This window comes from Alligator sinensis, unplaced genomic scaffold (genome assembly GCF_000455745.1).
Source record: "Alligator sinensis unplaced genomic scaffold, ASM45574v1 scaffold787_1, whole genome shotgun sequence".
Classification (NCBI taxonomy): domain Eukaryota; kingdom Metazoa; phylum Chordata; order Crocodylia; family Alligatoridae; genus Alligator; species Alligator sinensis.
In genome coordinates this window covers 871898-889219 of record NW_005841911.1, presented here as the reverse complement: position 1 = coordinate 889219, position 17322 = coordinate 871898, and the positions used below count along the sequence as shown (strand labels likewise).

Here is a 17322-nt window from a genome sequence, read left to right as displayed (position 1 = left end):
GGGCGGGGGGGGGGGGAGCAGCCGTGGGGTGGGGGTGTTAGGTCTGGGAGAATGGGTGGGGGTCAGGGCGCTCATAAAAGAGCCCCCCCCCATGTGGCACGGGACCCTGGGGGGCAGCAGGGATTGCCCACCTGGCAGCAAACAGCTTTTTTTTTTGGTTTTTCAAAGAGCCGGGAGCTGGGGCCAGGTGGGGCAGCCATTGAGAGTGGGCAGGGGATGGGGCCCATGTGAATCGGAGATTTGGATGATTTGGCAGCAGCCAAATCTCCAAGTCCGATTCAGCCGAATCAATTCAGGAGACTGATTCAAATCACTGAATCGAATCACTGTCCCCTGAATCATCCGAATCCAAAGCAAATACTAGCCACTTCACACAGGCCTACTGGGCAGTCTGTTCCACTGCCTCACCATTCCCATTGGTCAAACTGATATCCAATCTAAACTTTGCTGCAACTTCAAGCCATTGGTTTGTGTCCTCTTCCCTGCAGCAAGAGAGAAAAGGTGCTTTCCCTCTTCTTTATGATAGCATTCTACAAATACTGGAAGGACTATTATATCCCTTAAGCGCCTTTTCTGCAAGTTGAAGAATATACCTAGCTCCTTCAGTCTTTCCTTGTATGACTTGCCTTCCAAGCCTTTGATCATTGCCCGTGTCTGGACCTTCTCTAACTTATCCATGTCCTTTTTTAAAATGTGGAGCCCAGATCTACACAGACTACTCTGGATGAGGCCTAACCAGTGCCAAGTTGGGAGTCGCTATCATTTCTTGTGTCTTACACTAATGGTTCTATTGATGCAACCCAAAACCACACTGGCCTTTTGTGCCACGGCATCATCACACTGCAGAATCATATTGAGTCTGTGATGTATCAAGACTGCCAAGTCCTTTTCCATAGATGTTCACCTGTCATCCAGCCAGGTGAACAGCACTGGATCCAAGACAGATGCCTTTGGGACTCCACTCGAAACCTCCTGCCATTCTGTCATGGACCTGTTAATAATTAACCTTTGCTTGTGACTACTGAGCCAGTTATCTATTCACCTTGCAGTAGTTTTATCCAGCCCACATTTTTCTGATTTGTTTATGAGACGGTCATGTGGGACCTTGTCAAAAGTCTTTCTGAAGTCCAGATACACTATATCTACAGTATTCCCTTCATCTATGGAAGTAGTTACTTTGTCAAAGGACATCAGGTTAGCTTGACATGATTTGTTTTTCATAAATCCATGTTGGCTACTTGCAATTGGCCTTTCTTCCTCCAGATGCTTGTAAGTGACCTTCTTTAGGATATGCCTAAGTAACTTCTCAGGTATTGAGATAAGTTAAGCAGTCTATAGGTCCTCCTTCTTGCCTTTTTAAAGAAGGGCACTTTGTTGACCCTTTTCTAGTTCTCTGTTGCCTGGCCTGTCTCCCATAACTTCAGGGATATTAAAGTCTATTACACCAGTGTGACTGAGATTAAATTGTAGCCCACACAGCTAAATGCTTCTTTAGATTTACAGCTGCACAAGGCAGGTAGGAGAGCAGACAGTGTCCTGTGCAACAACAGAAGAGAAGTTAGGGTAACATTCCCAAAGTGCCTAATAACTTAGATGCCTAAGTCCCATAGATTTGGTAATGAAATGCAAGTAAGTTACCTGGACATTTCTGAAAAATCCTTACCCTAATTTAGCAAACAAGTGAATCTGTGAGAAGGGATCACAGTCAATGCATCCCAGACTGAAGAGGACTTACTCTGTCAGCTACTGACTGAGACTAGGCAGCCACTCATGTGCTGTGGTACATCCTGAGCTCACACATACTGTAATGACAGCTCATTTCGAGCATAGCACAGCAATGTAACATACTTCCTATCACTGAACAAAGTTGTGCTACTTTGCCCTGTTAGGGTGACCCTAGTATCAGTCGTAAAGGCAGCCCTTTTTGTTCCTCCCTATTCTTTACAGATGCCACCTCTTACTGCAGATTAGTCTTGTAGAGGAAAGTTTTTAAAAGGCACAGGTTGCACTTAAACATTGAACAATCATGAGATTTCAATGGTATCGGGGTGCATAGTTGCCATTTGTGCTTTCTTTAAGTTTCCACTTCTCTATCCATAAAGCTTGTAGCTTATGTGTTCTTTGCATTACAGTCATTGCAGTTTCTCACAATGAATGAAAATTATCTCAACAGCATTCTTTCTGTGTGTCTGCAGTGAAATAACCAAAGTAAGTTTGTTCCAGAGTAAGCAGGAATTATAAGAACATGATATCGGAGCACTCCAAGCTCTAGGGTATCAATTCTAATACTAAAGCAAACTGCCTTGTCTTTCAGGATGTTCAATACACAGATATTGACTATATGGAGAACAAGAAAGACTTTACTTATGATAAAGTGAAATTTAAAGATCTCCCCAACTTTGCTATTGACCTACATAACCATGGACAAAAATACATCATCATACTGGTAATGATGTAACCATTTCATTTCTTTTCTGAAATGACTGTATTATCATCATGTAATAATTGTTTGTATACATCATAAAAAAAAATGTGTATGTACTTGATAAAACTTTGCCTTACCTCTATAATGCTGCAGAAAATGGAAGATCTTGGTATGCTTTCTATTGTGTTTATTTTGTTAGGACCCTGCCATTAGCATAAACCCGCTCATTAATGGTACCTATGATGCCTATGAAAGAGGACAGAGCAAGGCAGTCTGGGTAAATGAACCAGATGGAGTGACAAAACTCATCGGAGAGGTAACCAGCTATTACAAAGTCAAAACTCCTCATGTTGTCAATAATTGTTGCCTTAGCAGTTAAGGTTGGGTTAATGTCTTTGTTTAAAAGCTCCATTTCCCAGGTTTCTTCTTTTGTCAGAATTAGCTATTGATGGAAACTTTAGTTTACAATGCCTTAATCATTAGCATTTGAGATAACTTAACTTAATTTCCACTGATTTCATCTTTAAAAAAAAAAAATAAAAACTGTTAAATGTTAAGGAAGGAAAACTAGGAGAAAATTGCAGGATTCAAACAACATTTTGACAGCCAACTCCTATTGATTTTCAATGGCAAGTAGATGCCGAATTCCCATTTTAAGTCTTTGAAATTCAGTCTCTAATGTTCACCAATTATGTTGCTTATTTGTATAATTAAAAAATGAATTAGAATGAACTTTAGGACATCTGCCATTCCCCTACCTGTTTAAAATGTAAATTGTATTAATTTTATAATACAAGGTAGTGTCAAGCAGAATAAAGAGAAAAACAAAGGCCTGCATATTGTATTCAGGCATGAATATGTTGCTGTTTGGCTTTTTTCATGATTTTTTCAGACCCTAAACCTTGCAATACTGTAATTTAAACCTACATTAGGAGAAACACATATATAATATATACTGATATATACATGCATATAAAATACTTAGCAGAAAAAAGGAAATATGACTTTTAGGTGGTTATACAGTAATCCATGTGGGCCCAAGCCTTTTTCCTCAATGAAATGTTGTCATTGTATACAATAAAAGACTGGAAGGGCCAGATTTACAAAGGTATTTAGGTACCAAAAGATGCAAAATTGCATGCTTATCTCACATCTAAATCAAGAAGAATCAAGTGCCTAACCTGGGTAAATACTTTTTAAACCCTGGTAGTTGATTATTGCACTTAAATATCTTTGTAATTTTGATCTTAAATCTTTGTGTTGTATGCTATTTTAATTCCTAGTACAACACACTCTTTAAAGTCTATGATAGTCAGGGATCCTAGTTTTGTCTGATTTAAAAACATCCCTAATTTTTGGATTAAAAAACATAACCTCAAATCCACATTTTTCCATGATTAAAATGAAACACCACTATATATGTCTATTATTATTATTATTATTATTTGTCCAGAGCACTCTGGTTGTCTCAGCAGCCAATCACAATGCTTATTGAAACAACTGATCAGAGTGCTCTGGACACACAGAATAAGTGTGTTGTCATGTATATATCCTGAGGCATGTCAAATAGATATGCAGGCAAGTCAGAGCTAAAATGAGGCACCAGGATCCCCTGCCATGGAGCAGGCAGGCTCTGCTGAAGGGGGTGGGGAGTGAGGGGGGGGAGGAGAAATAAAGAGGTAAGGGGCCCAATCCCTTTTTTTTTTTCCCCAGAGCCTGCCCGCCTCTCCCGCAGCCCAATTACCTGGGCCCATCTCCATTGGCTGTAGAGAACTGTCACTCTTCCCTCCTGGGGGGGCTGCAGGTAGCAGAGCACATGTGGGAGGGAGGGAGGCAGGCAGGGAGCAGGGCTGTGTTTGAATCACTGTGCTAAACGTTGGTTGGGCCACGGCCCGGGTGGCCCACCCAATTCTGCGGCCTCTGCCATGCACCGTCCCTGCCACCTGAGACTGCCCAGGAATGGGCTGGCTGCCCCAGGAAAGTGGCAGGAGGGTAGCTGGGTGTGCTGGCAGCTATAGAGGGCAGCAGGGATGGTGCATAGGGCACTGGAAGCCTGCCAAGCCCAAGCTTCCCTGAGCATGCCTGGGCTTCCAGTGCCTTGTGCACTATCCTCTCCACCTTCTCTGGATAGGGCCCTTGTACACATGTGGAATATCACTGTAATTTATGTAGCAGACTAAAATACATGGGATGTGTTTTAGTTTTCTACGTAAAAAAAAGTCATTTAAATCGAAATATATTGCCAAATGTGTACACTGTTACGAAATGTAATCATAACATGCTGGTGAATATGTACATTGTTATGCAATTAAATAATCAAAAAGTGCATTTAAATCACTAAAAGGGGCAATTTTCTAGTGTACAAGGCCCTTAGTCACGTGTATAAGGGCCCTTTTATTCTATGACTATAAACAAGTCACAAGGTCAGACTTTAGACAAAATATGTATTTATATTCCTATGCCTGTGTTTTCATATGGACAGCTTTATGTAGCCTTGATGAGGGTGAGAAGTTTTGATTCCATTAAAGTATTTAGTAAAAAGACCACTAAAAATCCTGTATTTAACAAAATACTTTTACAATAAAAATTTAATGGCAAATGTTCTGTGGGTTTCAGCTCATCTATATATTAACGGCGTTGCATTTTAATTGCAGAAAAATGTGGATTTTAGGTTACTGTTTTTAATGTGAAAACTGGGGATTTTTTTTTTAATCGGAAAAAAACAGGATCCCTGATGACGACTATATATACAGAGTAAGGGCAAAACCATACCTGATAGTAAGGAAAATGGAATTTCTTTATCTTTCCTGTCTAAGCCGACAGGAGGAGGATATTGTTAAATGGGACCATTCTCTTCTGATAATTCCATTTTTGGAAACTATTCACAGTAATGTACACAAGGCAGCTTTGAGTGTTCTTACATTATTAGAAGTACACTTCAGCAAAAGTGGACTTCAAAGCAAATGAGACAGAAAACCTGTTCTTTATTGTAGTTCTGCCACCTGCTATAATTGCATGGAAATGGAGGAAAAAAAGAAAGACTATAAGCAACTAATAGTTGAATTTAGGATACTTAATTGTTCTGAGAATCACAAGATAATTTTCCCAAGCCATATATGTAGAACAAAAAATATTCCTTTGATTGTGCTAATATTATTATAAGATTACACTCGGGGAGGGTTTACATACTGGAAAAATATTACTAACAAATGGGAACGTTTTTTATAATGTTCCTTACATTAAATTAAATCTTTTCTGATATAACTAACCAGTTACTGTCTCCTCTGTTACATTCTAGGTATGGCCAGGACTGACTGTGTTCCCAGATTTCACCAATCCAGACTGTACCACTTGGTGGGCTGAAGAATGCAAGATTTTTCATGATCAAGTACAATATGATGCAATCTGGATTGTAAGCTATCACATTTTTATATTTTAGGGGAATGGAGGCAATTAGAAGCTTGAACACAGCATGTTTCCTTTCTCATCTCTCACTATGCCTTGGGAACATTTATTGAATTATTAATATCAAAATGTGGCTTACTAATATACTAATCTTTTAGTTGCAAAACTAGACATTTAATGAAATGCAGGCAATGTTGAAACCAATGGGAGTTTTGCCATTCACTTCGGACAAACAAGTTTGATATTTGTTTTTCCTGGCTATTGTAATGCTCTAAACATTGGTCCTAAGCCTAATGCCAATAGCAGGCATTAAACACTTGTTAAAGGAAATCTTTTTATTCATATTTGCTACCTTCTTCCACAGGGAAAGTAGGTAGTTATATATAACTTGCTGGGAAGTAGATAGTTATAAAAACATCTAACAGAGACTTTAAATTCTTCTCCTTTTCCTTTCCTATAGCAAGATAATGACAAATGCACTTCAGAGAAAAGAACATAAAGGATGCATTGTAACATCTCAGGATGTTTGTTTCAAATTAAAAGAATTATTATTTTTTTTTAATCAGTAGACTCTATTTCACCTTTCTTCCTAATTGTTAGGTCTGACCTCTACATTGCAAATAATACCATTGCAAATGGTAGCACTGCACTTCCTGTGCAACTAAGGGGACCTTCTATACTTCCATGATTTGAAATACAAAACTCTGGGGCTTTCTGAATCCTACATAAGGAAAGGAATGGGTAGACGCTGTGAATAGAAAGGCTGGGACTATATTGTAGGTGGAGAGCTGGAGAGTCTCATTTGTTTGAGCCAACTGAATGTTAGATTCAGTGGTCATTTGTCTGGATTAAATGTAACCACATTGGGAGAGCTTTCTCCTGGAAATTCATAAAGTCAAAAATTTGACCAGTATAGAGTTTTAATAAAAAAGTTGGACTTGATTACTATTCTTCATTTATCCAAGCATGCCATATACATGCACACACATTCCTATTGTATTTACAATTTTACTTTTATATTTAATTTTGAAAATAATTTTTCCTCTTTTTGATACTTTAACTACTTTGCATTTCCGGGGGAAGGGGAGGATGTGAAACTGCTGGAGACTTATTGGCTGTTCATGGAGATCCCTTGCAGTGCTTTGGACAGTTCTCATGTTGGCAGATGACAGAAGGAGTAATGGTCTCATGTTGTAGCAAAGGAAGTTTACACTGGATATTAGGAAAACATTTCTTACTAGGAGGGTGGTGAAGCACTGGAGCACGTTACCTAGAGAGGTGGTGGAATCTCCATCATTGGAGATTTTAAGCCCAGGCTCAACAAAGCCTTGGCTGGGATGATCTAGTTGGGGATGGTCTTGCTTTGAGCAGGGGGTTGGACTAGATGACTTCCTCAGGTTCATTCCAACCCTAATTTTCTATGATTGTATGATTTTAGCTAATTCACTATTAATGTGCCTGGCAAAGAAGATAAGAATAGATGTTTTAATGACATGTTTCTGCTTTAATAATGGCTGTATTGTTTCACTATATAGTGATTCCTTTTCTGTGCACTTGGCATAAAAACACTTCAGCATGGCTCAGTGATAGAGTTCTTTAACAAAAGAAGTGGTGATCATATTTTTTTCTTTTCTCTATATCTCTCTGTCTCTTTTGATTTTTTTTTTTTTTTTAAGTAAAACTAATTACAGGGAGTGAGGAAAAAATAACCCAAAATAGTGAGCAGCATGTCTTGCTTTCCAAACAGTCATGACAATTTTAAATAATTGCTCTTAGCCCCTTCAGTGAGATTCAAACTTTTTTCTGCTAAGTGACAGTATACTTTTTATTGAAGATTTCGTCATTACATTTTAGATCTGAGTCCAGTGGTAAAGTATAATATATAAAGGTCTCTTTCAGAAAGCTAAACATTTGCATAAAGTAAGCTGGCCACTAAAATCAAGTTGCTTCAGCCTAAGTGCCCATGTCCTCTCATGCATATCATTTACACTGTGTATAAAGGAATATATACACAAACAGGGTGTGCCATCTTGTATAAAAAAAAATTGCAAGTCTCCTATCAGTTGTAGTATTACTGAAGATGTCTATGAGGATTTGAAGATACAATGTGTAATCTGACAGAAAATCACAAAATACATTTCCTGGTTCAGCGTCTCTTAAACAGATGAAGCCAACACATTAGGTACATAGTACCTTTATATTTAAGGCATTAACAATCAGATTTCACTGAGCATTTCCTTGAATGTTTGTTATTTTGTTTCTGTTTCTAAATCTGAATTAAACCAAATTTACTAAAGCATATTTACTTGCCTCATGTAGTTCCCATAGCCAGCTTCTGGCTGACCTCTGTGTAGACAAGCAGTGACAAGGGGCAGTAAGAAGCTGGCTATCAATCATTCATGTACTCGATAGGGGCAGGGTAGAATTTTAGACCCTGAACTCCATAAAGCATCATGCTGTTAATGGGGGACTTTGCCCAGGCCCTAAACAGTAATAAAGAAAGGCTGCTTCCTTTATACTTATGTGAAGCTAACTGGCCACATAACTGGAGGGAAGACTGCTGTGCCCTTGAAGGGATGTAATGGTTTATAGTCTGACCTCAGTTCACCAGAGGCTAAGTACAGACAGTCAAAAAGCCCAAGGTGGAATCGATTCAATCTACACAACTTTCTCTAAGAAATGCTCTGTCCCTAGAGTATACATTCACTCAACAGTTGGCTAAGGCAGGCAAATGTCCACATTGGCCAAGGCCAGAAGGTAAGGGGTGCTCATGCATACTCCTAGCCCTACCCCCTCAGCAGCCCCCTACCTGTCAGCCATGGGGGAGAGGTGGGGGAATGTGCTGTTGCTCTAGTCCCTAGCCAGTGCCTGCATAGTGACAGGAGGAAGCCCCCAAGGTGGGGGCTTTTCCTACTGCATCAGGGCTCTGCTGGGCTGTGAACATCCTATCCCCCGCTACCCTCGCCACCCCCTCCAGCTGCCAGCTTGAGTGGGGATCCATTCCTTCCCCTCCTCGTTGATGCCCCCCCCCCCCCCCCAGAGAGCATGGCTGATGAGAGCTGGGGAGGCTGCCTTAGCAATGTGACAGCCAAGGGTGGGACCTGATCTGCAAGGTGGGGGCAGGGGGGCTGCAATGCATCCTGGGATACAGGGGGATTGAGACCTAACTTGTGTTGGGTGGGAGTGGATCTGGAACAGAATTTTGATATACCAGTTTAACCTTAAGTAGTTAAATTTGATACTATATCCGTCCAGGTCTATCTTAAACTGGTTTTGGCCATTTTGAAACCTATTTATGTGCACTGAACTTCTGTTCTGTTACAGGTTTAAACTGGTTTTCAATCACTTATACCAGTTTATGTGTAATATCTGTTCCCAGCCAAAGAGTTTTGGTCTTACCTAATCTCAGAGCATTCCCTGGTGTACTGAGACTCCATTTGCTTTCTAACTGAAGGCACTGTCTGAGGTTTTTTTTTTCTTCATGTAGTCAAATTGTTTTTTAAACAAAAGCACCAGCAGAGACAGGTAATACTGAAGGTGAGAAAGGGCCAGATGGTTTTTCATTTCTGCCCTGCTGGAGTTGTCACCAAGAATGCATGCAAATTCAGCAGTCAAGTTTAATGTTGTATGACACTACATAAGAAAGGAAACAAAACCTTTTTTGATTCCAGACAGAAGGAGAGTATTATAGGGCATGTCCACATGTGGCAATCATCAAGAAATGATTGCCATATGATCGAGTATAACAAATCAACCTTTGGTGTAGGTAGCTTAGATAACAGTAGCACTTAAGATGCTGTTCCAAGGGCTTTCACAACATTTGAACACAATCTGGAAGCTTAGGTCTTTGCTAGAGCCTGTACTGCAGTCAAGTTATTGTCTCCACTGCTTTTTCTGAACTACCTAAATTAAAGCTAGTCAAGCATTGCTACATATGCCACAATCAAACCTCCAGTTTCAGACAAATCCTTAGACAGGACAAAGCAAACGTTTTAAAGAATAGTCTGTGTATAAAGGACCCGATTCTCATTGACTATCATGATGTTTGTTTTTGTGTGCTGAGTACTAGCAGATATCAGTCTTGTAAAGTTATGTTTCTGTTGGAATAAAAATTGATATGTAATTAATGTCTTAATGTAACCAATGGTTTGCTTTACATAAGCTATATCAGCCCTTGAATAAAGGGGTCAGCAAACCCTTTTATTCAGTGGTGAACGCCAAATGATAGAGATTAGAGGTTAGCAGGATACCTATTGGTGCTTAATATTGCCAATGGTGCAACTCTGACCTTAACTGTTGCTTCATGTTTTTGTTAGCATACATGAAATCATTGGACTTTCTGTCTTTTGTTTGTAGCAAAACAATGGGGTTGATCAAAGGTATAGGATATGAAATGAATCTATGTCAACATTCTTATTGTTTCTAGTAGTTGCAATACATAAAAACAATTTTCTTTGTATTTATTTAGGTCTTCTGGTAAAGTTTGTGCCCCGCAATTTAATATTGTTCTTTCAAATAACTAACATATAATCTAATATCTAACTCTTTTAAATAACAAATATTGGATATGTCATTCTAGCAATATACTTGTTGCATTTTGTCAACTTAAAATAGGATATTAATATCATGCATACATACTTTTCATATACTCATAAGCCTGCTCCTGTGAATAAATAGGTAAGTTATCTTAGACACATTACCATGAGACAGCTAACAAAGAAAAACATAAGAGCCTATATTAATATGTGAATGAGTAGGTTTGATATTTTAGTTATATATTTGTATTTTAAATTGGAGCTACCAATATCACATTATCAAAATGTTTTTAAAGAGCTAGGATGAAAAGAATGCACAGAGTGCATTTAAGGAAACATACTTCAACCAAATCTGCTTGTTTGTTTTACCAGGATATGAATGAAGTATCCAGCTTTATTAGAGGTTCGACAAGAGGCTGTCAGCAAAACAACTTAAACTATCCACCTTTCACTCCCAGTGAGTTCATATTCATATTGTATGGTAGAAGTCCAACTGTTTTTGTGACAGAATTAATCGATGATACCAATATTAATTTTTGGTTTTTTGAGTGTGTTTGAAACATTCATAACAATGGAAGAGACAATGAGAAATATAAACACATGGTGCATTATCCTTAGTCTTTGGTACTGTTTCTAAAACGCTGAAAGGCCAATGGCTTTACCTTTTGCAGCCTGGCCCAAGTAAACGGGCAGTATGTCCCAGACATAGGATAGGAACCATATTGTTTTCTGGAGAGTTGTCTGCCTTCTGCTCTCAGTCTACCCAGAGCACATGGCAGCAGCACTGGCATACTCTCTAGATGGCCTCTTCAGGAAAAAATAAAAAATCAGGATGGCTTCTTAAACCCTTTACTCTTCTGCTCGGTCATATATCTAGGTTCATAATTAAGTCCACAGTGAGCTTAATAAATGCAAAATAAACAAACAGTGCATTAGGAAGAGAAGCATTGGAAGGTGATGGCATTGAAGAGAGCCTATAGTTACTATTTAATCTCACCTAGATATGGTGCATGATTTTATCATTCTGAATTCTGAAAAAATTGAATTACATTATATGTCAATGTACTAAACTTCACCCTGTTACCAAAGCCGCATTTATAGCAGTGTTAGTTGTAATGGATGAATTCTTCTGCTGTTTATGTATTGATTGCTCCGAGCTATAGGGAGCTCTAAAGCAGAAAACTATCTCTGTTAAAACACAGAATAATAAAATTACTAAGCCTCAAGTCTAACTTACTGTTGCATGAGGTGAGATACAGATCAGTGCCTTTTGTTTCATTCATGAAATACTATGTTTACTGTAAATATGAAGCAAACAAAAGCCCCTCCACCATGTGATTGATATCAAGAGACCAGAATGGATATATTTAGAAAGAGATGTTTTGGTGCCATGGTCTGTGTTCTTCTCCAAAGGGATTCTGGATGGACTCATGTATTCAAAGACAATTTGCATGGACGCAGTGCAAACTTGGGGCAAGCACTATGATGTTCACAGTCTATACGGATATTCCATGATCCTGTCTACTGAAAAGTAAGAACTGCTTTCTCATCATTTTTACATAAAGATCCAAAGTGGACATATATTTTAGCCACTTTAGGCGCTCACTTTACAGTTCTTTAAACAAACTTGATTCTTCCAGAAAATGCTAAGCATCTCCCTCTGGAAATCTGATTCTTTTCTGGTGTCTGAAGCTACACATCCAAAACAAGAAGCACCCCAAATCACTAGGGCTTTTTGTTACAGTGCTCCATTCTGTGTAAATTTCATATTTTAAAATGTTGGGTGAATGCCTAACCTTTGTTTAAATGATTTAAGATGTTGTAATTTAAAGCCCGTGTAAACACAGTCCATTTCAAACAGGAGCAGATGAAGCAATGGTTGTGCACTTTAACACAGCCCAGGGAACTACTGTCTTGAGACAGAGGTGAAAGTATCTTCGTCTCTTTCCACTTTGCCCTTAAAGATTCCACTAAGCCATGTTTATTTCACGTGGAAGGGTCTGGTTTGGGTATGTTAGAAAAGAGGAGGGAAATTCACGCCTTTATCATGTGTCTTGTTTTCTGCTTGGTTAGGCATAGTGGGGTTTAAAAAATTCATAGTTTTCAACAGTTATTTTCTCCCTCATGAATTCTCACCCTCAAACTGGCAACCAGATGTTAGGACCTCAACTGATGTAGCTTTATTTAAAACAGTGGAATTATGCCAATATTTACTAATTAAGGCTCTAGCTCAAAGGTTAGCAGACAAAACAGGAAAAAAATCAATTGAGAGGTTTAACATTGGGAGCTTGACTAAAAGACATCCTGCTAACTAGAAGTAAGACTGCCTGCTGGGCCTCACTACTTTTGTAAATTAATGACATTGTATTAGCATTTTATTTGAAATAAAAAAGTATTTTGTTGAGATCAGTTCATTTCTCATTCTATTTTGTGAAGAGTGATGTTGAGTTCAGAAACTCTGTAAAACCTCACTGTCCATATTTTTTATTATATCTGTCACCTCTGAAGAGCAAGAGACTAAACTAGCAGGCTCACACCATCTTTAATGAAGTATTGAGGAGGATGTATTTAATCCAAGGGGCTGGAGGGTTTAGCAGTAGGCATAGATGGGCTCTCAGACTGCATTTAAACTTACTATTCTTTTGTTTTAATTCCAATTTTGCTTCATTTTTAGAGCCATCCAAACTGTTTTCCCTGGAAAAAGAAGCCTCATTCTTTCTAGGTCTACCTTTGCTGGGTCAGGAAAATTCACAGGACATTGGCTGGGAGATAATTTTGCAACTTGGAATGACATTAAATGGGCAATACCAGGCATGCTGGAATTTAATCTCTTTGGAATGCCTTATGTATGAAACATTTATTTATATTAACTCTTCTTAAGCAATGATTAAGAATTAACAGTGTATATCTGCAATACTTGACTATATAATCAATAGCAATAAGAAAAATTATGTTATTCTTCAAGCCATAAATTCATTATCTTCAGTAACAGAGTAAATCATTCACCCTTCATCCTCGAGTATTGCTTTAAACAAGGCGGCTTCTATGTCTCAATTTCTGACTAGGCTAGCGTCTGTGATGATGTAGCATGTTATTATCTGTGTTTGAAGCCATTGGTCAACTTTTTGTTATTTTTCACTCTTCAGTAATTGGCTCTTTGAGTTGACACTGCACTGTTTTGCCACTGCACCAAACATGGGGGAGGATCCACCTATTTACAAACTAATGGCATGTCCAAAATCCATTTTTAAGATGCGAATTCCTATGATAGTGTTTTATTCTTAACTGTATTTGTATCTATTAATATTGTTTTATGGTAGCAACAACTGTTTGGTAATACATTCAAAAACATTCAAGGAGGGAATTGTGATGTAAAGACAGATTAAGAACAAAGAGAATAAAATAATCTATTTATATATACCCCAATTCACTATAGTCGGTTACTAGTGACAATATGAACTGCTGTACATATACAGATACATGCAGATATCAAAATATTTGCATCAGACTTGTATTCATAGATTTAATAGATTTTCAGCGTCGGAAGTGACCTCGGCAGATCATAGAGTCCAACCCACTGCCCTGGGCAGGAAAGGATGCTGGGGTCAGATAACCCCAGCCAGGTGTTTGTCCCATCTTTTCTTAAAGACCTCCAAGTTAGGGGGGAGCACCACCTCACTTGGATGCCCATAACAGATTCTGGTAACCCTTACTATAAAGAAGAGTTATTCCTTTCCCTGCAATGATACTCTTTTGGTTTTTTTATGTACCAGTGGTCTCTTCTGATGATTTTTTTTAAGCAAGAGTGATGCGGGAGATAAAATACCTTTCCTTAAACTCAGATGAATTCCATTAGACCCACATACTTCCCCTTCTCAAAGCACAGAGGTACCTCAGTTGATATAAGTATATAGAGAAGAAACTACTGTTACGTCAGCCTGTATAATTCTATATTTACAGTATTTTGCCAACATATATTTCTTCAGATTGGAGCAGATATTTGTGGGTTTATCTATGATACCACAGAAGAACTTTGTAGACGGTGGATGCAAGTGGGAGCATTTTACCCCTTTTCCAGGAATCACAATGCTGAATATAATATAGTAAGTAACTGATGCTTATACAACTTTTCTTTAAATTGGTAACAATAATATTTTACTGCTGGTGTTTTACACTGTCTTGCCAGTAGAATATGGATATGCTACATCTCTGCTAGCACAACAGAACTGGAACAAATATTATGGATATAATTATTTTCTTGTCCTTACTCATTTTTTACTCAGTTTTTACTGCCCACAAGGGTTATCCAACTAGCATACTACAGCAGCTCTGCCTCCTGCCTTCTAACATTCTACTTAATTAGAATTTCAATCAAAGTGGGTTACATATATAGTTCACTAGATGGCAGTTGATATTTCGCGTCCATAAGCTTATGAAATTCTGACTCCAAAAGATTCAGCTACATTGCAAATAAATGTATGTATTGTGCCAATTTCCCCACCGGCTTCAGCAGCTGCATGGTCATTGAGTAGTAGTTCCCTTGGACTCCAGAAGTGTTTCAGCTGCTTGTTGAAATTTGGCCTACAGTGCTTTCCAAAACACATTGCCCTCTCTATACCAATAATCCTCTAACCTTTATTGCCAGCCTCAAGATCCTGCTGCATTTGGAGCAGATTCTCTTCTGGTAAGGACGTCAAGGCACTACTTGAACATTCGCTACACTTTGCTGCCGTACCTCTACACCCTCTTTTACAAAGCTCATACGCAAGGAAGCACAGTTGTGAGGCCACTTCTTCACGAGTAAGTGCACTGATCACAATGTATATAAATGTTGCGTTGGTTAGGAAGAGGGAAGGGAATTCAATAGGCAGAACATTATGCGCAAACAATTTGTGAGAGAGAGAAGTCATAGCCGCATTTCATGTTTGTAGGTATAAGAAACATTGCCAGTGGCTCTAAAATGTATGCCGTTGCAGCAGAAGTTAAGGATGTGACTCTTTTTTTTTTTTTTTTTTATGAGATGCATACTAGGATGTCTCTGGAAGCTGGTTGGGATACCTGCTGTTTTATAGGCTCTCTGCTTCCTCGGGAGCTTTTCAGCCAGTCCTCTATACACACAAACAGTCTTTGAACTAAACAAATGTAACACGGGTGGTATTCCAAGATGTACCCCCTCTCCAATTGAAGGGATCAGAGCAGGTGCACAAGCACTGTGGGAGGTGTAGGGACCCTCCTTCCCCTATAGAGCAGAGCTAGATCACCAATGGGGACTTAACTATATACATTTTAATGAGAAAAACAGTAGTGGGAACATAACATACCCCCCATAACCAAGGGGTATAGGAGACACTACAACGCCCCAGGGAGGTAGGATTCAATAAAGGTTAAGCACTTACAATCATAGACATATTCATCCAGTTGACAAAAGACAGGGTTAACAAAAATATAAAACACCAACAGCAGAATAAACAATACTGGTTGGTGAAATATAAAATGCACAAAATACAAAACGTCAAATAACAAGAAATACAGGGCCTAGGTACTTAGAGAAGGAAAGAAGGAAACACAATGACCCCTTTCCCACAGCAACAAGAATTTTCCCCTGTTACTTCACTCACCCCAATTCATCTTAGCTGGAACTTGAACTCAGATCTCCCCTGCAGGAGGCAGAAACTCTACCACACAGCCACCAGTGCTGGGACTGCTCCAAGTTGCTAGGGGTTCTGACCTTCCAGGGGCCCCTGCCTCATATTAAGTCTCTTGCTGGAGGAGATGGAAGCAGAGCTGGGAATCTCTCAGGTCATTGCTCAGCTTCTTGCTAGAGCTGGGGAGCCTCTCCTGCTTGCCACAGCCTCTCATAGCCGATCCTGGAGCCCAGCGGGGAGCCTCTCCTGCCGGCAGCCCATCCTGCTGCCTTCAGGTCCCACTCCTTCAGGCTCTTCTGGGGCAACTGCTCCTGCCCCGCTGGCCCAGCTCTTGCCAGCTCTTTGAAACACTTTCCTCATGGTCCCTCACTGGTCTCCCCTGAGTTAGCTGCACTGCCCCCTTTTATCCCCCTCCAGATGACCCTGGAGCCAATCGGGGGACATGGAGGGTGAGTCTTTGGGACCTGATTGGTGAGGAAAGGGAATCCCAAGCCCTCCAGTCATCTTTTGCACTTTCAAAACCCCTGGGCCAAATCATTACCAGCTAGCCCATCACACAAACAAATAAGTAGGCATATATAGGAAGGATTAGCAATGGCAAAAAGACAAGACAAGCCCTGTTTTTAAAATGAGCAAACAAAACTCACTCCTTCTCTGGGCGGTAAGAAAAGCCCTTTAGCTCTGGCCCAGTACTGTCATGTGGCCCCTTTCTGGTAGCAAGGTTATCTGGGTTCCAGTCTGCCTCCTGGCTCTTTTCCTTTCACCACTCACCACCTTCTCTTTGCTTCTCTGGGGTTTTAACTGCTAGTGGCGTACTCCCGCATTACATACTGGGATCCTACAACAGGGGTTTATGCTCCCTCTTAAAGGGACTCCAAACAAGAAATATTTATGTTTTCCTATATTAACTAATTCAAGTAAACATGAGAATATATACTGGCATGTACATTTTTTTTTCTTGTGGAGCTAAAAACAAATTATAAGTTTGCAGTTATTAGTTTTACCATGTTCCTAGGGAGATGGCCTGGAATCAGTACCTTGAATCATTAAGTGCTGTCCCTAAAAATATAGTAATTATATAAAATGATGTGACTGCTTTCTCTTTTATTTAGATTCTATTCAGATGAAGCAACATGGGCGATTGATAGGCAGTTCTTATGGGGTCCTGGACTACTCATCACTCCTGTACTGGACCCGGTATGTTCAGTTATATCTTATGCAGCTTCTGTGCCTCAGTTGAGGAATAATCTCCAAGTGTAGTAATATAAAACTTAATATATCACATTTGCAATGAGAACTCATAGTTCAGTAA

The 17322-nt window shown here is 39.4% G+C and overlaps 1 protein-coding gene across 2 annotated transcripts in view; it reads left to right on the top strand.

The window, feature by feature from the left end:
* Positions 1 to 17322, top strand: part of LOC102369367 (maltase-glucoamylase, intestinal) — a 162435-nt gene that overhangs the window by 59797 nt on the left and 85316 nt on the right. For both annotated transcript variants that reach the window (XM_025198043.1, XM_025198042.1), the window contains 9 exons: positions 2315 to 2446; positions 2625 to 2741; positions 5724 to 5837; positions 10738 to 10822; positions 11779 to 11896; positions 13040 to 13211; positions 14352 to 14468; positions 15011 to 15165; positions 17123 to 17207. In XM_025198043.1, the coding sequence (XP_025053828.1) occupies positions 2315 to 2446; positions 2625 to 2741; positions 5724 to 5837; positions 10738 to 10822; positions 11779 to 11896; positions 13040 to 13211; positions 14352 to 14468; positions 15011 to 15165; positions 17123 to 17207 (1095 nt within the window). The remainder of the gene's footprint in view (positions 1 to 2314; positions 2447 to 2624; positions 2742 to 5723; positions 5838 to 10737; positions 10823 to 11778; positions 11897 to 13039; positions 13212 to 14351; positions 14469 to 15010; positions 15166 to 17122; positions 17208 to 17322) is intronic.